The sequence below is a fragment of the Stegodyphus dumicola genome, chromosome 11, assembly GCF_044657685.1.
Source record: "Stegodyphus dumicola isolate Sdum_Otavi_A_Nest chromosome 11, ASM4465768v1".
Taxonomy (NCBI): domain Eukaryota; kingdom Metazoa; phylum Arthropoda; class Arachnida; order Araneae; family Eresidae; genus Stegodyphus; species Stegodyphus dumicola.
The window spans coordinates 54,003,488-54,029,756 of record NC_140778.1 but is presented as its reverse complement, the minus strand read 5'-3'; the positions used below and the strand labels follow the sequence as shown (position 1 = coordinate 54,029,756).

Below are 26,269 nucleotides of genomic sequence, written 5' to 3'. Positions count from 1 at the left end.
AGTGAATTCACTATTCTACTAAAATTGAGTTCCAAATATAAACAAATGGTAGCCACGTTCGGCTTAGCATCACTTGACCTTCCAAAAAGCGTCCCTTTCCCTGGTCTAATATAGTTTCCTCTCGGCCGAGATATATCTTCTTTCTGAGCACTCGAAACTAAGGGTGAAAGAGAAAAGTGAAAAACATTCTAAAAGTATATTCTCAGATTAAAACGCTTCGTTTAGATTTAGTTTAATATCACTGTTTCTTTTATATTCATTATTTATTAAACATGCTCATGAATATACAGTTTTACAATATTTTCAGAGCCATGCCAAGATAGTGATTGCGAAAATGGCGGAAAATGCACCGGACACGGAGACTTCAAATTTTGCGAATGTTTGCCAGGGACGACGGGTGACGCATGCTCTGACGTTACAGATTGTAACGAAACTGACTTTTGTGGCACAGGCAACGATACCACATGTATATATAATAGCATCCGAATGGAAGCTACGTGCCAATGTTTGAATTCTAGCAAGCAGTTTGATTATAGGGAAAAAGTCTGCAGAGGTATGTTCTACATTCTCCTCTTTGTATTCTATATCGGATTAGGACTGATTGGTGAGTAAAAAACATTAAATATCTGATACGGACAGCACATGACTTCTATTTGCGGCCTATTAAACACATTTTTTTTTGCTGCAGTTCATTTAAACTTATTTACTCGAATTTCATTAGAGATATATTTCGCATTTTCAAATTCAGTTCTTACTTCGTGGCAAGGCAAAAATACATAAAAACTCAAAAGGACTTGATTAAAAATTGCAAAATACAGAAAAACGTAAAACACAAACAGTTAAAATTAATTTACAATTTAAATTAGAATTCCTACGCAAAAACCAGCGAGCAGGAAGAAAACAATTTCAGTGTACAAAATCAAAAGTTAACTTTTGGTCACACCGGGCAAAAAGACACTGAAGTTCGTGAATTGAGTGAATTCACTATTCTACTAAAATTGAGTTCCAAAATATAAAAAAATGGTAGCCACGTTCGGCTTAGCATCACTTGACCTTCCAAAAAGCGTCCCTTTCCCTGGTCTAATATAGTTTCCTCCCGGCCGAGATATATCTAGTACTTTCAACTTCTCGGAATTGTTGGATTGAATTTTATTTATTAAGTTAACTTCCACTGACTTCGTCAGAGGGAGTTAGGGTTCCTGAATAGCGCACGTTTGCCTCTTGGATCCGTTTGTGTAAACTGTTACTACGCTTTGCCGTATTAAGTGCATTTTGATAGCTTCGCTGGCTAATTTAATATTACTGGCCAACCAGTTTCGGATCGTGTTAACTTCGGCTAAATCTCTTTAGTTCGTCATTAGTTTCTTATATTTTGAGTTAACCCTCTCGCCGCGCATCCTGCGATTTCCACGGGGATGAATTTTTCCCGTTTATTTAACTGTGTAGCCTGTTCTTTCCTCGTTCAAGGTTTCCTTTCGGCTTTTCTGCGGTGTTTAATTGTTTATGTGCAATGGCCAGATAGGCTTACACCTACATATAGCATCAAAAACAGTTACTCAGTCACAATGTCCATTACAATTATATAGGAAACAGCTGAAAATGTTGCCAAGTTTGGTGACTTTTGCAGATTCCCGGCAAATTTGGCGACAGAAATTAGTAGCAAAAAGCGTCGCCAGCTTGGCGATATCTGACCAATTTAGCGAAATAGTATCTACTCGGTGTTTAAGAGAGTTGCTCTTCATTCTTACTGTCCCAAAAACCTATGCTTCTTTAAATTTTCGTGATACATTATACAAAACAAATACTACAATATCACGTATAATTTCGCTAAAATTATTTACCATATGCACAAAATTCGTAACAATATCCTCCAAAATCAGATGCGCAAGACAGCAGTGTGACTTCTCGGAGTACATACATTCTTCGCTTCATTGTAACAGTCGAATTTTATCCGTTTTCAAGCAAATACATATCGATAAATTTCAGATAAACACAATAATCTTTTTCAACGAAAATTTAAATTAAAAGAGAATTTGCTATGTTGAGGTGTTCGACCATCCATCGGAAATGAAATACAATATAAGTATGATTGGCAAAACTTTGGCATCTTCTTGTGTAAAATGGATTAAATATTAGTATGTTGTTGAAGACGTCTCTGCCGCTGGACTGGTAGGGTTGTTGTTGGAAACAAAAAATAAGCACCCACCATAAACAATAATGTGTTTTGTAACGAAAGATTATGATGGTTGTAAAGTTTGTTGGCAAATTCCTCTGCAGTCCTGACTGTACGAGAATAAAAAAAAAAAAAAAAAAAAAAAAAAAAAAAACATTCTCAGATAAAATTAACTGCTCTATCTATCTCTGTGCTTATATGGAAAGGGTTGGCTATCGACAGAAATTAAAATATTACATAAGAGATTGTAAGGTATATTTTAATTTTATAACAGTTATCACTTCCTTGTACGAAGTAAAAGGGAAGTATTGTAATCGCGAAAAGTTTCAGGCATCATATTTTACAGCAAATATCCATTTTCACCACTATCGAATGCAATTTAACGATGTTTTTGCGTGACATCTGAACGTAAGGACAGAATGAAGAACTCGTTTCCTCCCCAAAAATTGTAAAACTAATTTAAAATGAATTCTAAAGAGAATTTTTCGTGGCGTCTGTGCGTACGTACGTATGTATCTCGCATAACTCAAAAACGAGTAGCCTCAGAACGTTGAAATTTTGTATATAGGACTGCTATAACATGTAGATGTGCATCTCGTATTTTGGTTGCAATCGATCGCACCAAAAGTATATAAATATATGTATATATATCTCCACTCTGTTACTCGGTTCAGTGATCTCACTTTCTTTATTCTAATATGTTTGTAAATTGTGCATTTTTTGCTTTAAAAATGGTTGAATTATGTTGTTCTTATCTTCCGGTTAAGGTTTTTATGTCTTTAGTAATTCTGTATGAAATATTTTTAGAATTATGAACAATTTAAAAGTTGCTTAAGTGTCGCTAAGCCTAATAATTTTTGCCATGAAAGCCATTGCTTGTTTACATTTGAAACAGCAGGATAGTAGATTTGTTGCCTATCTAAAGAAAATAAGGTTCGCAATAATAAAGATAACGCCTTCTTTTATTATTGCGAATGAAATCATGTTTAATCCATTCTGGAATTTATTCGAGGAAATAAGTGTTTAAGGTTTACTTCATAATTTTCAATACAGACATTTTGAGTTTTTACGTATTTTTGACTTGTCACGAAGTGAGAACTGAATTAATTGAATGAGAAATACTGAATCGTCTGTGAAAAACTGTTCTTTTTGTTGTTGTTGTTGTTCTTTGCTTAATTTCTTTTATACATCGTTTTAGATTTACTATAGTATTTGAATAGAACATGTGGCAGCGATTAGACAATTCTTAAGGTGATATAAACTTTGTGCATGCTGAGTTAAAAAATGAATGACATGTACGCTGTTAAGGAAATCTAGAGCCAGAGTGTCGCTATGGTAAACAAATATGGTGAATTTTAAAGAGTGCACTTATTCTATTGTGGTTTATGCGCTATCGACGAGGTAGATTTAATTCAATTCAATAAGTTTAAATGAAATGCAGGAAAAACGCGTATAATTTAATATTCCGTACAAGGAAATCATGTGGTGCACCCATCAGATTTTTTAAGTTTTTGCCACTTCCTGTCTCTTCTAGCTTCAGCTTACAATTCCTTACTAGAATGAGTTTTTAGACTTGCGTTAAATGCATATGAGAAATAGAGCAGTATTTATTAAGTTAACTTCCACTGACTTCGTCAGAGGGAGTTAGGGTTCCTGAATAGCGCACGTTTGCCTCTTGGATCCGTTTGTGTAAACTGTTACTACGCTTTGCCGTATTAAGTGCATTTTGATAGCTTCGCTGGCTAATTTAATATTACTGGCCAACCAGTTTCGGATCGTGTTAACTTCGGCTAAATCTCTTTAGTTCGTCATTAGTTTCTTATATTTTGAGTTAACCCTCTCGCCGCGCATCCTGCGATTTCCACGGGGATGAATTTTTCCCGTTTATTTAACTGTGTAGCCTGTTCTTTCCTCGTTCAAGGTTTCCTTTCGGCTTTTCTGCGGTGTTTAATTGTTTATTTAGATGTGGACTAACAGATCCCGTTAGTTGTCCATATTTCTGCCAAACATACACAAGAATACGTAATATAGCATTTTGCGCTCGCTTTTCAGAACTCAAAGATGTCTGGCAGGAAGCGTTTCGCGAGTGATATTCCTAACGATATTTCCGACACTGATAGTAGTTCTGACTCTGATTTCAAGTAAAAGTATTCAAGTAGTATTGAAGATAGTTGTAGCGAAACTGATGAGAATTTCTCGGATTCCTCTGAAGACAGTGATAAATCTGAAAATTCAGTTTCTATTGAAAACGTTCGACAGTAGTGCAAAATTGATATGCAAAATGTTACATTATGCAAATATTTTCATTAGTATATATATTTTACCTTTGTATTTTATAAAATAAATCATAATTTAACCAATATTAATTTTCAAAATTTTTCTTTTATATCATTATTCTTCAATTTCAGTATTCTGACAACCTTTTTCTATGATCTAATTCTATATTAAAAAAAAAAAAAAAAAAACTTTTTTACAAAAAATTTTTGTATATTTTAACTCTAAAATTATTTTAACTCTAAAATATATGAAGATTTGAAGATTTGAAATATGTAATAAAAAATACGCAATTTTTGAACCTATTTTGATAAAAAAAAAAGTACGCAGCGAGAGGTTTAAAGCCCGAATGGAGGCTTTGCTGTACGCCCGAAGAAAGGGGCCGATTGTTATTTGGAGTAAATAAAGTGTAATTAACCTTTTTTGAGTTTACGTTTCTGTTCTTGGATTTAAGCGATTATTCGCTGAGTAGTTCACTAGGTTGCTCAACACTTAGTTTAATAGAAGTGATGAACCCTATAAGGTATTTCTCCCCCCCCCTTCTTGGCGTGCCTTCGTGGTGTAATGGTTCTGCAGGCTGGGCCGGTATTCTAGAGGTTCGTGGTTCGATTCCCGGCGAAGAAGCTTGCTCATTTTCATCTCTCCGGCGTTTTCAATTAACCTAATGTCTCTACAGTGGCACCCGAACTAAGAGGGTGCTGGATGAGGTTTCTCCAAACCCAGGATTTGGCAACTAGTTCTTCCCAAAACCCCAGTCGCCCTTTAAAAGGGGGAGTATATAAGGTATTTCTCCCATCTTCTTGGCGTGCCTTCGTGGGGTAGCGGTTCTGGAAGCTGGGCCGGTATTCCAGAGGTCCATGGTTCGATTCCCGGCGAAGGCGTTTGCTCATTTTTCATCTTTCCGGCTTTTTCAATTAACGTAATGTCTCTACAACCCCACAACATAAAATGCTGCTAATCAAGGGATCCTGTAAAATATTGTCAAAATCCTTCGTATATTAGATTAGGTTATATAATATAGCAAAGCACACGAGGGATATGTGCGTAAAGGGAATGATGTCTTCGTGGTGGACTTTCTATGCAAAAGTGGCTCGTATTCACCTTGCACTTGAGATAAACCCCGGAAAGCAAACATACAGTCAGACCATTCGACTATGGCAGTCCACCTGCCAATATTCATCTGTTCTTAAACACTCGGCCCCTAAAGGGGGCTGTTTTTCAAAAAAATGAAACTTAGTAGACTGATGATATGAACAGAACATTTATTGACTATTAAGTGTCCACTGTCACGAATTTGAACTTAGTTCACATTATATTTTCCTTTTTATTTGAAACATTATTATACCTGCAGTTTCTTCACATTTTCAGAGACGTGCCGGGAAGGTGACTGCGAAAATGGTGCTAATTGCACCCTATCCGACGATTTTACATTCTGCGAATGCCTGCCAGGAACATCAGGTGACTTCTGCTCAGAAGTTATTGAATGCGAAGAAGGTAATTTATGTGATACTCACAATGATAGCATATGTATATATGACAGTTATCGAAGGGAAGCTATATGCCTGTGCTTCAAACAAAATGAGGAATTCAATTACGAGGAGAAAATCTGTAAAAGTAAGCTTTTTTTTATCGTATAATATTTTATTAATACATTCAAGTTTTATAGATATGTGCAGATTTCGTTCTTTTTTTTTTAAACGTAAAAATTTTTGTATTAACAATTATATTTTACATCCCCATTTTAATTTTATGCATTTTTGTGGTGTCGTTATTTTCGTGAAAATATGTAAGTAAATATATTTGTAGTTTGAAGAAAAATTACTTAGCTTAAAATTAGTTTTCGAATGAAAAAATTATAAAATTAAACATGTAAATGTGTTATCATTATGACTGTTCTGAAAGAAAATTAATTGTTATGTAAAATGAAAAAAACAAAAAAATTGTAGCTCCTGTCTAAACTAGAAGTAAATTCAGAATTAAAACTTAAAAATTTGCTTTGTGTTAATTAATATAAAAATATCTTAGAAACCTATGATTGTTTTGCCTTCACTCTCTGAAAAGAGCTCTTCTTAACCTACTATTTACCATGATCGATGGACTCAGGAAATAGTAAAAGAGAAGTGCAGGCCAATATTCCTGAAAATTTTGCAAAAAGCTCTTATAACGTATGGAAATTACGATACACTTTCTTAGTACAGTGGAACTTCGAGTTGTGAGTTTTATTCGTTCCAGCATTGAGCTCGTGTAGTGAATTTCTCGTATCTAGAAACAAAACCCCTTTGAAAACAATGGAAATCCATTATTTTCAATTATCCATTATTTCATTATTTTCAAATTGTTCCGCACCCCCAAAACTATCAACATAAAAATCAATTTTTCTAATAAATAACACTGATAAATAATGTAACCGTAGTTTGCCCTTATGATAGCTTTAGACACCCCCCTTTTAACTGCTTCTCGTTAAACCACACCAACAATCAGCAACAATCTCAGCATCTTCTAAGAGTTTTGGACGGTGCTTGGAAGTAACGGTAACTCCTTTGGCCACATATCAAGTTTCTTAATTTCTTCTTGCTTCTTCAGAATAGTGCAAATCGTCGATGTCGAAAGCCCGTAAGTGTATGCCAATTCCGTCACATTTACACTATTCTTGCTTGCTTTACACTATTCTATGCTTGTTTATCTATGATTTCTTTCTTAATTTCAACTGTTTCCTTATTTTTCTTTGCAGCAACAACAACTATTTTTTTGCGTTCTGAGGCAACAATCTTCTTGGCAGGCATCGTGAAGTAATTATTTTCATCTTACATATAATAAACAAATTGACTCACAAGCGCACAAATACCACCGAGTGATCCACCAAAGACCACCGAGTGATCCACTAAATACCACCGAGTGATCTGACCAGAGGATTCCCTGAGTCGAGCCGGATCCACCAAAGACCACCGAGTGATCTGACCAGAGGATTTCCCGAGTCGAGCCGAATCGGGAAATGGCGCCACGCATACCAACAGCCTGGCTCATTGCTTGTTACTCGAGTCAATGCTCGTATTTAGAGGCAAATGTTTCGCTCATACTTTCCCCGTATCTGGAATTTCTCATATATAGAGGTGCTCGTATATCGAGGTTCCACTGTAATAAAAAACAAATAACAGATAAAAAATTCCTACGAAAGGCATTTTGTTTTGAGGTACTTCTATAAACATTCCTGCGTCAATATCTTGCAGATTTTCATATTCTAAGTATTATCTGGGCGCATCTGTCTGTCTGTTGGTTTGTGGCATTATCTCCTCGAACGGCGGGAAGTTGAGTTTCGAAATTTCATTGAGTTGAACGGCGGGAAGTTGAGTTTTCCGGTAGCTATAGGAAGTTCGCAGACGCGTCAGAACGATTGAAATGGCAAGCCGTTTAGAAAAGTAATCTAGCTTGGAGATGCGAGCCGTGATTCGTTGTCCTCATCGAGTATCTGGAGCATGGTCATACGCTACTGCCTAACGTTTTTGTGCCACGTGGACAAGGTTACGTGAAGCCATCCGACGCAAGCTCCCAGGCATGTTGGGTGATGGTGTCATCATCCTGCATGGCAATATCCGACGCCATACTGCTCGCCAAACTTAAGGGGACTCATACACCTTAAAATCCCATAAGATCTTCGAATATGTGACTGTTGCAAGAATTGGGATAATTTATTTATTTTAAAAGCAATTACTTCCAACATTTTACAGCTGACTACATAATATAGCTGCTTCCTGAAATAGTGATCAGAAAGTTTATGTTACCACAAATATTTTTATATTTTAATCCGTTTTGTGACAACATTTTTCGTCAAGTTTCCACTTGCCCGCACAGTTTAAAACATTCCAAACATAATTTAATTCCATATTTAATATATAAATTTTATAACATTTGGAAACTACTGTGAACCGAAAACTCTAAGAATTTCATGTTATTTTATTTTTTATTTAATTTGGAGTCGAGTTTATAAAATGTATTTTATTAAAAAAATCTGTAATGTTTTCGTGCATAAAATGTTTTAATATTAAAATATTCGTCAGATTTTTGGTTCAGTTAGAAAATAGTGCACATATAAAGAATTCCATCAAATCTCAAGTATGTAGCATTACCCATTTTTAAAATATCATGCGCGTAATGTGGAAACGGGATGAAAATTTTTGTCACAAAGCGGATTAAATTAAAAAAATATTTGTGGCAACACAAACTTTCTGGTTACTAGTTTCCAAAGCAGCTATATTATGTAGTCAGCTGTAAAAGGTTGGAAGTAATTGCTTTTAAAATAAATAAAATATCCTAATGCATGCAACAGTCCCATAATTCGAAGATCATTAGGGGGTTTAAAGTGTATTAGCCCCCTTAAGAGTTGCTGCAAAAGTTAAAATGGGAAGACTGGAGTCAGCGCCAGCATAGCCCAGATTTAACAACCTGTGACTATTTTCCTTTCCCAAATTAAAGGACTATTTAACTGGAATGAGGCATTCAGACAGTGATGTGGAAACAGCCACGGAGAATTGACTGCGTGGACAGAAACGTGATTTCTACAAAGCCGCGTTAAACAAGTTGATATTGCGTTCAGATAAATGCCTTAATTGATTTAATTATGATGTAGCAAAAACGTGTCTCTTAATTCCCTTTGTATTGTCTCTCTATTCATAATAAATGTTTTTTTATTACCTTTGTAACCTAGATTTTATTTTATGTATAATGTCACAAATTTTTCAGATCCTTGTCAAGAAAATGACTGCGAAAATGGCGGAAATTGCACCGGATATGGGGATTTGAAATTCTGTGAATGCCTGCCAGGAACAAAAGGCGACCATTGCTCTGAAATTACGGAATGTAAGGAAGATAATCTTTGCGGTACTGATAGTGATGCTAAGTGTACTTATGACAGTTTTCGAATGGGAGCTTTCTGCCAATGTTCGAATCTTAGTAAGCAGTTTGATTACAAGGACAAAACTTGCAAAGGTAAATTACCCGGTGTTCTTCGTTATCTTCAATACTACAAACAAAACTCTGACTTGTGACGCGGATCTCAAAGCAACTCAGAAGAACCTCTGCCTGGTTGGAACTCCAATAAATCACAGCAACCCAAAAGCTCTAAACGCGAGCTTTAAAATCCTAACAAATTTGCGTCTGCGCCGCTCCTCGGCACAAAGAAGGAAATACAATTTGCATAACATCGAACAAATTGTTTTGCGCCATCTGTTTTAAAATAACATATACTGTGATCCATTAACACTGATCGCTAAAATTATACGTGTTGTTACATAGTATTATTTTAAATAAAAAAAGTCGTTTAAACTAAAACTTAAATAACGTATTTGATAGAAGAATAAAATATCTGAATAATATCTACAGCACATTGAATCTTTGGTCTTTTTTTTTCAGTGTTGAATCATAACGTCCTTTTTATTTTGCATGATGCTAAATAATGTCGTTTGCATCTTTAAAGAAAAACAACTCTAATTGAAAATTAATTCATTTATATGATTGAAAGGATAAAAGGAGGGCGTTTTGGAATGGGTAAATGTAAAAAAGAACAAACCAAATTTTCAAGTTTTGAGTGACAAAGAAATTATTCGAGACACAAATATAGAGAAAAATAAAAATAGCCGTTATATACTGAGCGTAGGCTCAACAGTGGCCGAGAGATAAAGTCCCTGAACGCTGGTAGTTCAATCTGAGGATCGAATCCTGCTAACCTATCGGGCGGGCTACATGTACGTCTTCGTGATTTGCCCCATGTGTAGCATGTTACTTCGAGTCAGTTTCCCTTAGAAAGTCTTCTACGAAGACATCCCTCCATTCCATTAGTGCCTGAGGGCGGAGCACTTAGATAATAATAATATACTGAGCATGTCTATGAAATGGACAATGTGGGAAATTAGTTACTCTAAACTTAGTTTCGGTTTATTTTGATTATGGCAAAGTACGTAATGATCCCCTACTTAAAGGGAGAGATACTTTCGTGGAGCATGTTTTAATGTGAACTGGACTTTTACACTCGAAAAAAGTCACGAAACTTATTACGCGGCTAGCCTTTCTGCCTGCATTTGAGTCTAAGGTTGGACTACCGGTGCTTAGTGGTTTTACTGCTCACCGACAAAGAGGAGCTTTAAACGAAGCTCTTTACCTCTTATCGAACTCCAGTCTTAGCTCTAATAGCTTTTTCTTTTCATCCTTCTTTAGCGAATGCTCTCCCTTAATTACTACCTTTTTATTAACAAAGATGTGGTAACTGCATTTAATTGCGAAGGTACTCTGTAAACAAAACGCCTGGTCTGAAGTTCTTTATTATTTAAAGCAATGTTTTGACGGTTCCCTTATGGATCTTTTATTGATTAACTACTGTACTGATTATGTATTAGCTGATAGAAATATAGGACTATTTTTGATGGAACTGAAATTTCAATGGAATTTTCTTATTCCAGTTTTTTTTTCGTGAATATTTTTATCATGAAGTAACGTTATGTATTTAATATTTTTTTATTGAAAGAAGCAAATGTTACGTTGTGTAGCTAGTTGGCACAAACAAGGAGGAATTTTTATTAATTTATTTAAGATAATTTAATTAATTATTTAAGATAATTTTAGATAAGGTAGTTTAAGATTTAATTAATGATAATATAATATTATCTAATTATTAAAATAATTAATTAACTTATTTAAAGATAATTAATTAAGATTTAATTTATTTAATTTATTATTACTAATTTATGTGATTTAATTTATAAAAAGATTCTAATTCTAGGCTATATGAAAATAATTTACAAGATAACGTTCTCATCAACAAGGAAGAGAAAAAAGTATGAAACAAAAAATAAAACAGATGATACACAAATTCTGTCAAAGTTCCTGTCCCTTACTTGGAAGTTAAAGTCCTCGAGGCGCTTTTCTTTCTGATGCAGGGTGAAGTTCATGTGTAAGACAAGCAGTGTTGCTGCCTCTCCGGGGCCATTTCGAGCAGGTTGCTCTCAAGTTAAGTTGCAGAAAATCCGACTAGACTACTGGATCTCTCCGCAGACATAAAAATGTTTCTGGCAGAGCGAACAAAAAATTGCTGTTTATAAAGCTGGAAGCACAAGCGAGAAAGTCTCTCTATTGCCAATAAAAACTAACTAACTAGCTCTTCTTGAAACTGCGTTCAGTGTTTTTGTACAAGATTTCCTGTATGTATCGGGACGACTTCCTGAATTCTCATTTGCCCGAGCATTTTCAGAGCGTCTCTTCATAGAATCTTCACGGGTCTTTCGTTCTCTTGTGGTCGACATCACAAGTAGAAATATCAAGACTGAAGGAAACATAAAGCTTTTATTATTCGATTCAGAATTATTTGATGCTGATATTCCCTTCTAAATTATTTTGGTCCTTAATTTTTCGACGCAAAATTTAATTTATAGAACCTTCTGAGTTTTTGCATTTTTTCTCAGTGCAAAGGCATTTAACATTTAAAGCTATTATTTTCGGCTTTTCAAAATTTTTACCGTATTAGATAAACCCCTCTTTTGATGATATTTTTTACTCTTTGACTATGTGGAGGTAAAGGCTTAGTGCGCAAGTACCTCGAAATTTAAACTTCCTTGATCTCTCGATTGGCGAGGGCACCCGGATTGTTTACGGGTACAATCTTGACAGGTTGGTGAAAATTTCCATGAGAATTCTCGGGCAGCCACTTATTACTTAAATCAGGGTGGTCGGTGATGGCCAGTCGATACATAAAGCCCCAATCACATTATGTTTCGGCTACGCGGGACTTGACGTCGAAAGGGACAATTCTCAGAACCCGAACAATTCCAGGAAACCACGTAGCTAGGTTACCCTTTTCACTTACTACAAAGACTTGAACGCCAAACACTAATCGATTATCGCTCAGATTGGGATCGCGTGAGGCTTCAGAAGCAGAACTTTCGTCTGATTGGTTGTTTCTAACCGGGACTGAGGACCAGCCGAGACATTTTCGATGAGGTTTGAAAAATCCCGCTTAGCCGCAACAACGTTTCCGTAGCTAGGCGGGACTTCGCTTCAGGCGGAGCTCTTTTTTCTATAAATCCTCTTGTTTAAAACCAGCGCTACCAGAATCTCGTTTCTCAGAAAAGTTCCATCTAGCAGGCACTGTAGCCATGTGTGATAACCCCTTTACAAACCAGATAGAAACAGATGAGTGGTAATTTGGATGAAGGGATTCCGCGTTCCAATTTTTTTTCAGGAACGAAACAATGCTTTTCTTTGACTACCATGAAAAGGAACAAAGACTGCAGAACGGTTTAATTAATGATAAGCTAATACTATATGGTGATTAGAAAATAACTTCTCCGAGAATTTCGAGGTGGTCGTCAGAAAATAGCTGAAGACGTTACACTAGGCATAAAATATCAAATTTGTTAAAGTATTATAGAGTTTCTCACTTTTATCCTGTTAAATGAAATGTCGAGGAACTGGTAAGCGAATAATCGCTTAACAGTTCAAAGAGCAGAAAGCGTAATCTCATGAAGGATTAATTACCCTTTATTCACTCAAAATAGGATTAACAGTCGGCCCCTTTCTTCGGGCGTACAGCAACGCCTCCAATTGGGCTTAAACTCAAAAATAAGAAATAAGAGAACTAACTAATGACTTTTAGCGATTTAGCCGAAGCTAACGCAATTGTAAAGTAGTTGGCTGGCAATCTTAAACTAGCCGACGAACTATCAAAAGGCACATAATACGGCCGAACGTAACACCTTAGACAGACAGAGCTTAAATTGCGCCATAGCCCACCGGAGTCCAGTCCGGTACGCGTAATGGCAAACCACACATTGAGTTGATCAATGTTAACGAATTTCGTTTACTGCGCATGCTCCGTGGTGTACCATTGGCGTGGCAGGAAATACTGGCGACTAAGCATAAGCAACCATTACAGAAGCCTGTTCATCATGTAGATCTTATCGCTTATTTACAATTACAATACTACCGAAATTTATTTGTGCTTAATGCATTTGCTTTTGTTTCATTTCATTTTGGTTTATTTTGTTCATAAACGTTATACTCGTATTTAATATCAGTTATTTATAATAATTTCCTTGACTTTAGTTCAGTAATTTAAACTGGATTTATTCTTTAATTTGTTAAAGTATATACGAATGAACATATAGTTATTTACGATACGCAATTGCTTTTATTCCTCACAAGTATATTCAATAAAGTTTCAGCTAATATATCCTGTAATGTTTATTGTTTTGTAATCATTCTCAAACGAAAATTTCAGTAGTTTACAATCCATAGTTACCCTTTAAGTAATAAAGGAAATTACAACCTAACAAGTTTTGAAACCCCGAACTGTTTACGCCCAGATAATAGAATATCAATCCCACACCGTATTTATCTTCTTTTAAAATTGTATCAAAGTCGTAATTACGCCAAATTCTCTTCTGGGCATGCGCAGTAGGCGAAATTCGTTTAACATTGATTAACTGAATGTGCAGTTTGCCATTACGCGTCCGGTACTTCTTAGTTTTTGGGACATTATCTAATTCTAGCCGGAGCGAACCATTGTCAATAATAAGAAAACTCTAGCACTTTTTTTCATGTAACTGAATAATTATTTCAGTAGAAATTTGATCTCGAAAATTTTATTTTTTAGCAATAACCTTATATAAAAAAATCCTTATTAAATTTTAATTTATCTCTTTACATATTATTTAATTACTTTAATCTTTAATTATTTTAATAAATAATAATTAATTAATTATGAATCAATTTAATAATAATTAATAAATATTAAGTGTTAATTAATTGGATACTCTTTAAATATTTAATTTTTAAATTATTAATGATTTTAATAGTAATTTCATTTATTTATTTACTCTTGTTCCCCTTTCATGATGGTTTTCCATAGGGCTCCGGAACTTCTACTTTTAGAAACCTATAGAGAGACGTATCCTAAAGGCAAACGCGCGCTACTCAGGAATCCTAACTCTCTCTGTCGAAGTCTGACTCAAGAGAATTCCTGGGAAGTACTAGTTAGGATCTGTACATAAGCAGTCTCAACCCCATGGGCATAATTCACAGAAGGCATGAAGGCTCTCGGGACAAAGTAAGGCTCGGCCGGGACCGTACTGGTACTGCCTTGTCTGCCCTTGCTCTGTGAGGTCACAACATTTTAGATGTCAGTGGGTGGGACAGCACTAATTCCGATTGGCAACTAACACCGTAGGACGGAAGCTGTCTCGCTCCAAGAGTTGTCGAAGGCAGTTGACTTAAAATCTATTCTCTTCCTTATTTGCATTCAACGCGATTCTTAAAACTCATTCTGGTAAGCAGTTGTAAGTTGAAACAAGATAAGACAGGAAAGGTTCACTAAATTAAAATAACTGTTCTAAAAGTAAAATATACCTTACAGTATTAATAGCTGTATTTGCTATCGTTAAATTTAGTTTCTATTAACGAATTTTTCTGTTATACGATGTGATTACAGCTCCAAATGCCTCAGAAAATTGAGTTTTAGATAACTCATACTTTGCATTATTTTCAGAACCGTGTCTATCACGTGGCTGCCATAATTATGGGATTTGCACCAGTCATGGAGATAACAAATTTTGCGAGTGCATGCCGGGAACTACAGGCGACCTTTGCTCCGAAGTCACGAAATGCAAAGAAGATAACTTTTGTAGAAAAGATATGACGTGTTTTTATGATATCATGCGAAGAGGAGGTTCGTGTCGGTGTTTGGACTGGAAGAAACACTTTGACACCAAGCAGAAAATGTGCAGATGTAAGTTCCATCTTTGAAACAGTTCATTTAATCCATGTATATAAAAATGTTGGTTTGTTTATCTTTTATTCAAATCTCCAGTTTAATTCCGATCTTTATGAAACTTCCCATACCCGACCTTGAAAACAAGAGGAAGGTCACCATCTACATAATATTTCTCAAAAAACCAGCCCACAAGGCCCGGACTCTATATACGCATATTTTACGCTAATTTAACGAACTTTTGATTAAAATATCAGCGATTTAAAAGCTTCACGTTGCCGTTATGCAAAGCGTACCGTATATATGATTCAAATTTAATCAGAAAAATTGTGTTGCCACCCGGAAAACGCAATTATATTAATTTGTCTCGGATTTATTAAACAAACTCGGCTTTTTAAGATAGATGCGTTGCCACTGTCCAAATTAAAATATTTTAATGTGTGTTATTATCCAGCAATGCGAAACATATTTAATTTTTCACGCATCTTTGGTTTTTGGAAGCGAATTTGTAAGAGTTGCCACGAAGTATTATTTTCGCTGTGAAATCAATTATGCCTCCGAAACGAAAATCGATGCTCGATCTACACCTGAAGCACAAAAGAAAAAGGCATCGGGAGCCTTAGAATTAAACGAGCAAAGGGAAGCAAGACTTGAAAACGTTCGAATAAACACTGCTTAAGCCCGTTCGTCTGAAACAGACGAGCAACGGGCATCAAGACTTAAAAATGTTCGAGTATGCACTGCTGGATCCAGACGAATACTGCATGCTGATTTAAATCTTTGTGCATTCCACTACTATGCTAATTATGATTACAGTGTTCATCCAAGTGGGGCGTTGGAAAGATGGATGAATTATGCACGTATTGCAGAGCCCTCAAATTGAAGAATGAAGCACCAGGAATATGCTGCGCGTGTAGAAAAGTGAAACTGCCAGAACTAAATTCACCACCGAAACCATTACCAGCCTTGGTATCATGTGACACAAGCCAATTGAAACATGCAAAATCCCCGCAAAGAAACAATTCATAACAGAATTAAAACACAAATACTTTTATGCCCTTGACTAGTATTGCAGTCCATGTCGGGTAAGAGAGAGCTAGTATGGTATAACAACTAAACCCTCAATATCCGTAATTTAATGATTTAACCTTCTTATGATTTAATGATTTAACCAAACCATAACTGTATTCAATATTGCGATTTTAATCCCTCGTGCACCTATGGCACAATTACTTCCATGAGAATCAATGTATACCAATAGGAAAATCACTGCCCGGTCAGCATATTTCACAAGTGCACATCTGTGTAGCCACCGAGGGAGTGGCTTCTAGGATAGACCAATAAGCATCCAGCAATATTTCTGTCATGTCACATGACCTTTCGCACGGGTTGAAAATATTTTGCCACGCAATTTTCTGTACATCGTCTATTTCTTCTGAAAATTGTCATTGCGAAGTTAGATCAAATATAAGCAATTATGAAGATTTCACTACCTGGTTGAAAGAATTTGAAATAAATGCAAACACATGTTGGATACTTCGCAAAAATATCGATGTAAAATATTACTTAATAAGTGGTAAATAAGATGAAGAAAGAAATATGTGATAAACATCTGAGCCTAAATGTAATCTTTACATAAAACTATTCGTATGAGAAAAATATTTACACCAGTTATATATGTAAATAGAAGTCGGCACTTTTTATTTCAGTCTATAAGAAAAAGATGTTATAATAATAGCCAATGCAAACTTTTATTCAAAGTGAACTTCACTAAATTGCATTTAGTGTGTTAAATTTCACATTTAATAACTGCTCACTCTTAAATATACTGTCTACGCAAGAAATATTCATCAAACAGAATGAATTTATCTATTCACAAAGAATATATTCAATTTATTCACATACAACTTTTAATGTTAACAATGGATATAATCAGATCATACACAATATGTATTCTGAATCTTACACTTAAAAACCAAATGAATGCAAGCACTGAAATAAGAAAACACTAGATTCATTGTAATACTTCTAGTCCTTCTCAGCTCAATAAATAATAATAATAATAAACTATGCACATGAATTCTCTTAATGCACATTTGTTAGTAAATATTCGAGGCTAATTATAGCCTGAGTCATTTTCTCGGTGTAAAGAGCGATAATATGAGGTGAACATCAATCCAAATATCACAGCGTGATAAAAATCTCGAAAGTGAAATGTCAGCGATTAATTAAACTCATAAAACGAAAGCACTACGAGATTTTCTACTTTTACGCCATACATCTATAACTGCGAAACAAATGCAAATTAAAACGTAAACAACATACGTTCACATTCACAAGAAGATTTAGCGTCACAAGAGCAACAGAAGTTCATTGGTCCATTTTCGAAACCCCTCCCTCAGTGGCTACGCTGATGTGCACTTGTGAAATATGCGCCCGGTCATCTACACAATTAGCAACGTATATTTTTTATGTAGCAACTTATCTTTATTATTTTACATAAAAAACAAACCGCTACAATGAGTTGGCAATTAATTTGTATCATGATCTTCCGTCCATTTTTATGTACTTGTTAAAATTGTTGCTGTAAAGCCGTTAAAAATGACATCGAAAATCCAGTCAATGTGTAACTAAATTATAAGTTTACTTTGATTTCTCAGTACATATATTGTAAATATGAATTCAGATAATGTTTAAATGTGCACATAACTGTCATGATTACATCTAATTATCGCATGTAACTTGTACAAGACAGTGTCTGTATTTAGCGTATCTGCGCTTATACACAGGCCTTGTATACCCTTGTAGCATTTTTATTTTTATAGAGAAAAAATAATCCTTTCTGCGAGGTTGACTATTAACACTGTAAGACTTTTACAACAAAGTTAGGTCAGTGATTATCTCAGGCTGCGCTCAGCGACCCAGCAACAATATCGCTGAATTTTGGTAATTCGACCACAGTTTAAAATCTGGCCAACGGATTGGAAAATTTTCGTGGTTTCTCCCTGTAGAAGGTGGCCCTGAGCGGTAAAGTCGCTGAACATTGGTAGTTCGGTCTGAGGTTCGAATCCCGCGAACAGACTGCTGCTTGGTTGTTTTATGTAACGCGTCTAAGAGCCAGTGTCTCCTAGAATGTCCGCCACGAAGGCATCTTTCCCCTTACGCAGATAACCCTCGAGGCTCTGCTGTAATTAACCACACCGAAACTGTGGAAGGTCAACATGAGCCAGTTTTCTTTCAATACCCGTAACGAATGTAACGCAGATACCTGTCACCTGTGTTGCCATAAGCCAAAAAATCCTTATCATAATTTGCAAATTATCATATTAAAAAATTTTGGGGTTTGATCCTTGGGTATTTTCAAATCATATTAGTACTAAGACATCAGTCAGTAGTTGCCAATCTGTAACACACAAAACGAAAGTTAAAATGCGATGTTACACACAATGTGCCTCATGCATTTATAGTATATGCAATGTTATTTACAATAATACAAAGTACTTCAAATGGCGTTAAAGTCTGAATATTTATTTTATTAACTAAAAAAATTAAAAAAACTCTCATAGCTTTCAGATTTTATATTACGGCCAAAGGGGCGTTTTTTTAACGTTTTGTGTGTTACCTTATAAGGTATTTCTCGTACTTCCTTAGCGTGCCTTCGTGGTGTAGTGGTTCAGCACGCTGGGCCGGTATTCCAAAGGTCCGTGGTTCGATTCCTGGCGAAGGCGGTTGCTAATTTTTCATCTCGCTGGCTTCAAAACATCCTAATGACTCTACAAGTGGCTAAAAAAGTTTGTGGATGATGATTCTCCGCACCCAGGATTTGGCGAATAGGTCCCCTAAAACCCTAGTCGCCCTTTAAAAAGGGAAGTATATAAGGTATTTCTCCCACTTCCCTCGCGTGTCTTCGTGGTGTAGTGGTTCAGCACGCTGGGCGGGTATTCCAGAGGTCCGTGGTTCGATTCCCGGCGAAGGCGGTTGCTAATTTTTCATCTCTCTGGCTTCAAAAAAATCCTAATGACACTACAACCTTTTTAACGTTTTGTGTTTAAATATCATGTTCTTCTCGCACTTAAACCATAAAATTCAGTTCAAGAGCAATATAACGCAAAATAATTTTAAAACGAGGTCTTTAGAATTTTCCATACACAGTCTCGCGCTCTGAAGATAAAAGCTTTTTTTCTTTTTTCCGTACAGTGTTGCCATTGCTCGCTTTGAAATTGTTGAGCTTCTTAATCAAAAATTCGTTAAGGTGTTACAAAACAAGTTCCAAATTAGAGCTTCCAGATGCCCATATTCGGTGGAGGATTACGTTGTTCAAAACTGGCTCTAGTTACCATAGCTTTATGATAAGGCGAGAAACATACGTACATCTACGCAGATTCTTCATTATTTAATTTCTTTATATATAATACAGGACGATAACATTTGGTGGCAACAATCTGAAAAGTGAAACGGGCATTTACAGTTTTCGAAAATTCATAGCCATTTGGGCTAATAAGATCTCTGAATTTGATCTCAACAAATGTAATACTAGCCAGAAAAAAGATATATATATATATATATATATTTTTTTTGTTTTTTTTTTGTTATCAAAACATTCAGTAGACAATTTGTTATCAAGAAGTTTACAGCCTAAATGGGTTCACAAAGTTTACAGAATTCTGTTATACTTTAGACGTTTCTTTTTTGCTGTAGAAAAAATCTTTATGTTTCGGTAATAAATATAAAACTTGCATGACATTCTTAATTCTGTTATTCATTTTTTCAATTTTTTATCGTGATTGAAGAAACAAGCGATTCGTTTCTCATAGCTTAGGATACCGCGAGAAAATCACTCGGCCAATGCTAAAGAAAAGAAATTAAAAAAAAAAAAATTTGAAAGTTTTTGAGATTTTATATACTCCCAAACTGACGTTTTTTTTTTTTTTTTTTTTTTTTTTTTTTTTTTCATTTGCAGACACATACACGTTTCGAGATTATTTGGGCTAACGCCACTTTGGGCTAAAAATATTTAAAAACAGCATAGTTTAGGATTTCACATAGACAGTCTTGCGGCGCTGGAGATAAAAATGTTTCATTCCTTACAGTGTTGTCACTACTCGCTTTCAGACATAAGTTTTTTTAATAAACAAGTCGTTAAAATTTTACAAAATAAAATATGAAATAGAAAATAAAACAAATTAGTAATTCAGGCTTCCAGATGCCCATGTTCGGGTAGAGGACTACGGTATTCAGAATTTGATGCGTTGTTTTTACACAATGCGAGAAACATATATATACTTATGCAAATTCTTCATTGTTTAGTTTCTTTAAATATAATACAGGACGATAATATTTGGTGGCAGCAATTTGAAGAGTAATACACAGCATTTGTGTTATTCAACGCAAAATGCCGCCTATTCTAGTAGCATTAAGCCATGAAAGAATTAGAAAATTTGTTTGGACTTTCAAAGGTAACTTTTCTATTTAACAAAAATATTAAGAAACTCCTTGACGCTCAGTCACCCTAATAGATAAAATGTACCCCCTTTTCCTTATTGAGAAGTTTAATGCAAAACCATAATGGTAAATAGTACTTAATGCTCTCAAAATTTATTATCTTGCTCTTGAAAGTATTAACTTAAAATTAGTTATTTGTTCTTAAATTTTATTTGTTGTTCCTTATGCTAACTTGTCTGACGCAGTCAGGCCAAGCCCACGAAATTCGTCGCAGCAAGGCGAGCAAGATTAAGCCTGTCCTTGGAGACAGCCTTGAGCACCTGACAGGTGACAATGCGATTTGGATCAGTTCCTCCCCCAATTTTGATGGAGAGCACCCCGGGGGGGGATGGGTCCGATTGTCTCCACCCCTCTCCCCTTCCACCAAACAACACGAGAGGACTTTCGGCTCACCGTATATTTAGGGTGCCGCCAAGCCGCTCTGACGCTATACATACATTTACAAACATTCATGCGTTCTCCGGATTCGAACGCGGGCTCTTTCGGTTGGCAGGCAGGGATGCTAACCACTATACCCAGTTGGGCGGCTAAATTTTTTTTACTTGTACCCATTACCCCTTCTCCACTTTTTGGCATCCCTTCTAAATCGTGTGATAATGAAAAGGGTCTCCTCCACCCTGCTTGCACGTGAGAAAACTTACACTTAGTCCAGCGAACCAGATTCCACTTAGACCAAAAGCCTCCTGCTCGACTGACAGGAAAGTTTCCTGCCTACTGACTCCATTTTCCCCGTCAGCCTCTCCTTAGAGAGCTTTGACTACCCTTGCTGAAGCATCACGTTACATCAACCTCCATGTTTTTCCTGCAGACCATCCTAATGCTAATAATTGCCTCCTGCAACATTCACATTTTTCAACTTTACTCCACCTTTAGAGACATTAGGTTAATTGGAAGCAGGAGAGATTAAAAAGGAGCAACGCCCTCCGCGGGAATCGAACCACGGATCTTTGGAATACATGCCCAGCGTGCCGACCACTAAGCTACGAAGGCGGGAGAAAATACCTTATATACTCCCCATTTTAAAGGGCGACTGTGGATTAGGGGACCCTATCGCCGAATCCTGGGTGTGGAGAAACATCATCCACCACCCTTCCAGATGCCAAAACGAAATGCGGGCGCCACTGTAGAGACATTAGGTATTTTTTGGAAGCAGGAGAAGTGAAAAATGAGCAACGCTTTCGCCGGGAATCGAAACACGGATATCTGGAATACGCGCCCAGCGTGCTGACCACTACACCACGAAGGCACTCTAAGAAGGCAGGAGAAAATACTTTATACACTAAGAAATTTTCTTGAAATTGCTTATCTCACACTTCATTAGCTGGGCGTTCGAAAACAAACTATTACTTAGATCGGGATAGGGCTTCCTGCCCAGGCGCCCGTGGAAACGAACATTTGTTTACAGATATCTCTAATAACCCTTCTGGGCTAATAATAATTATGTTATGAATTTTGTATTTAGATAGGTAATTTTAGTAGAATAATGACACAAAAAATTAAAACTTAAAAAAATCTTAAAGGTTTCAGATTTTAAAGTACGTTCAAAGGGACGTTTTTTAAACATTTTTTGTATTAACTTTATTTATTAAATATCATGTTCTTCGCACTTAAATCATAAAATTCCGTTCAACAGCAATATCGCAAAATAATTTTAAAATGAGCCTATCTTTAGAGTTTCCAATACATTGTTCCTCGCACTGGAGATAAAAAGGTTTTTTTTGTGCCCGTAGAGTGTTGCCATTGCTCGCTTTTAAATTGCTGAGTTTGTTAATGATAATTTTTTAAATTTTTACAAAGTATGAAACAGCTCAAAAACAAATCCAAAATGTGGACTCCCAGATGCCCATATTAGGGTGCAAACGTACGTTATCCAAAATTGGATGGCACTAGATACCATTGTTTTATCGCAATGCGAGAAACATACATTTATGCAGATTTTTCATTATTTAATTTCTTTAAATATAATACAGGGCGATAATACACTCGTGTCCATAAATTAAGGATAATGCAAAATCAGGTAAAGGAAGAGTTAGAAGCAAAACAAATTTGACTTATTTGTAAAGCTTATTTATTAAACAAAAGGTAAAGAGCAAAAAAAGATGCTATATGTTTGATATTATTAAAAAAATTAGCGATTTTTTCTCCCTGGAGCAAATTACAAAAAACACCCATTTACAAAAAACCAATATTACATGGTTGGTATGATTGTTAATACATTGTATGTCTCCCAGACGATGCAATACAATCCGTACAACGCCTAGGCATGCTGAGTATCAAATTATCGATCTGATCTTGGGAGATATTACACCACTCAAAAAGCAATGCTCTCCGAAGTTCCGGTAGACATGTAGGGGAAGGTTGACGGGCTGCAACTCGTCGACCAAGCATATCCCACACGTGCTCTACTGGATTCAAGTCCGGTGAGAATGCTGGCCAGTCCATACGGGTGATATCCCCCGATTGAAGGCATTCTCTTACGATATTTGCACGGTGAGGACGGGCGTTGTTATCCATAAACACAAATTGTGCGCCCATGACGCCCAGAAACAAACGTGCATGTTGTTCCAGAATGACGTCTCGATAGATTTGGCTTGTCATGGTTGCAATTTGAACATGCAGGTCAGTTCTGGAACCCAGAATAATTCCAACCCAAACGAGCACTCCTGCACCACCATAACGGTGTCGTTCAATGATGTTTTCTTGGTGGTAATGGGTACCTGGAGCTCTCCATATGAAAGTCCGGCGAGAATCAGACTGCAAGCTAAACCTGGACTCGTCGGAAAACATCATCATACAAGCCCACTGTTGCGGTGTCCACAATGCATGCTCTCTACTCCAGGCTAACAGCAGGCGACAGTGAGTTGCAGTAAGTGGAACGCATCTGACAGGTCTAGAGCATATAGACCAATCTGCCCTAAGCGTCTGTACACGGTCTGCCTTGAAATTGTAGTACCAGTGGCTGAAGAGAGCTGACGAGACAGGTCTGAGGCTGTGCTCCGCCAGTTTCTTTTGGCAGTAACTGCCAAATACCGGTCCTCATTCGGCGTTGTAAATCTGGGGTGACCTGTGCTGTAATGTCTACTCACATTACCATCATTTTGGAATCGTTGCCAAAGCCTTGAGATGACACTCTGGGCAATTCCAAGTTCGTCTGATACTTCCAGTTGTGTACGCCCACATTCCAGACGGCCGATAATTCTACCACGTAAAAAATTACCGAAATGCGTCCTTTGTGTCATAACTATTCGGTTATTCCACTGAAATGCTTATAAAGCGCCTGCAAACAATTTTACTTCTTTGCCTGTATTTCTTATATATCACTCTTACACACTCGTCATTGTGATGTACCATCGGTGTCATCTGTTTACTTCCTGAAATTTGCATATGATTCTTGAAGATGTGTGTAGTGATTTTACAGGTGATATATTGATTTTAGAGTTTGATTTCCGCGTGACTCCGAATTATCGTTAATTTATGGACATGAGTGTATTTGGTGGCAACAATTTAAAAAGTGAATTGGACATTTATAGTGAACCAAAGCAAAATGCAAAAACGAAAATAATAGTCCTTGAGGGCAAACTGCCCCTTTGGAGTAATAAATGTTTGTATTTTTTTCTGTGTAATGTAGCGCGAGACAGATCTTCAAGAGAAAGCTATGCCGGAAAATTAAGAATACAGGGACACTTGCATTTAATATTGAGTAAATGGGTATATCAGCAATTTGTATTGAAATTGAATAAATGTAATTGTTAGTTGTAACCGTAATTCGATCCTCTTATTGCTTTCCAGTAATTTCGAGAAACAGAAAGTACTAGAAATATCTCGCGGTCGATTGAAAACTATTCAGGGCCGAAGAGAGAGCTTCTGCTCCCAGTTGTTTAATTAGCAGCTGTTGTTATGTTGCGAGTTCAGGGTGACTTATGATTAGCATTCTCTTTAGGTACTCTTTGCATTGCGTTGTGTTTAACGTTTTTAGTAGTTTGCAGTGTAACTACTGATTATACTGTGTACACTTGCACTGTGATACTGTGAACACTTGCATGAATATTTCTGTGGAAAATTCCAGAGTTCTGATATATTTCTTTTGATAAAAATAATTTTTAATTAACCTATTAAGTTGTGTTTAACGTTTTTAGTAGTTTGCAGTGTAAATACTGATTATACTGTGTACACTTGTACTGTGATACTGTGAACACTTGCATGAATATTTCTGTGGAAAATTCCAAAGTTCTGATATATTTCTTTTGATAAAAATAATTTTTTATTAACCTATTATCGGACTTGTGCTCTCAATCTGTTACGAACTCGCACGCAGCAATAACAACGCATTTTCTATAATATTAAGATTTTGTTTGATTTCTGTTTATTTTTAGCACCTTGTGAAGCAGAAATGTGTGAAAATGGTGGCATTTGCAACGGAACTCACGATTTAAAATTCTGCGAGTGCTTGCCAGGAACTACCGGTGACTTTTGCACCGAAATTTCTGTTTGCAGGGGGAAGTTTATATGTGGTTATGACTCTGATGTACGATGCGTTTATGACCCAATCATGCAGAGAGCTGCATGTGAATGCTTAAACCCCAACGCAAACTTCAACTACCACACACAAACATGCGGTAAGTATTTCTTTGTACTTAGCTCTTTCAGCAAGATGTCGAATATAAACATTAATTACATAATTCAGAAATCGATAAAGATGAGTTATTAAGATCGGAATATTATGTTTCGAAAAATTCCGTATTTTTCTCTATATTTAAAGTTTTATTTCAGTAAATAACTAACATACAAGGAACAAAATTTTAGAAATATATTGATGCGTTTTTCTTTTCTTCTGACACCACTTGTTACGTTATTATCTTCCTTCACGTTCTTGCGGGGTTCGTGTGGATTTGGAGTGAATAACGACGACACTTGATGAAGTATTGAAACACACTTTATTTAGCCAGTACTAATCAGGACAGCTCCAAAACACTTTTACAGTCGTCGATGAACTACTATAAACATGCCGACACGATCAGGGACACAGCCTTCAGGTTATCAGGCTAGCACGTTGGAGACGGCTTCACGGCAAAGCACTAGAGTACAGCTCGCGACTCTGCTGGGTCGTTTTCGGAACTCCACGTACTCTCGAGACTCTCCATGCTACAACCCGCCATGCACTCGACGACACTCAGAGCACAGCTCCCGACTCTTCGGTTCACTCGTTCCCGGAGCTCAACACGCTCTCTCGACGATGCACTAACCGCGATACACGAACAGACTCCTTCGGTGCACTCGACGACCCACTCGACACTCGCTTCCCGGCTGTCAACTCGATCGACTCCGCAGGGATCGACTCGTTAGACGAGACACCAACTCGATACTGACTATCTCGCACTCTAGACGAGGCACTCTCACTCTCCCTCTCGACGAGGCACACTCTGAGACACTAACTGACTGACTGCGAACCAGCAGGGTTTATATAGCTTTCGGCTTGTGTTCGAGAACATTCTGGGCTAACCCTTTAAGAATTCGTTCCAGAAGGTTCTCCATCCGTCCAAGGTATATCGCCAGTTTTGTTGCCAAATGGG

The 26,269-nt window shown here is 36.5% G+C and overlaps 1 protein-coding gene across 1 annotated transcript in view; it reads left to right on the top strand.

Annotated features, from left to right (window-relative positions):
- Window positions 1-318: 318 nt before the first annotated feature.
- LOC118183566 (uncharacterized) overlaps window positions 319-26,269 on the top strand; it is a 46,975-nt gene continuing 21,024 nt past the window's right edge. Inside the window, exons 1-5 of the mRNA XM_035353162.2 lie at window positions 319-553; window positions 5,816-6,061; window positions 9,185-9,430; window positions 14,976-15,215; window positions 25,073-25,315. Of these exons, the coding sequence (XP_035209053.2) occupies window positions 487-553; window positions 5,816-6,061; window positions 9,185-9,430; window positions 14,976-15,215; window positions 25,073-25,315 (1,042 nt within the window). The 5' untranslated portion in view covers window positions 319-486. The remainder of the gene's footprint in view (window positions 554-5,815; window positions 6,062-9,184; window positions 9,431-14,975; window positions 15,216-25,072; window positions 25,316-26,269) is intronic.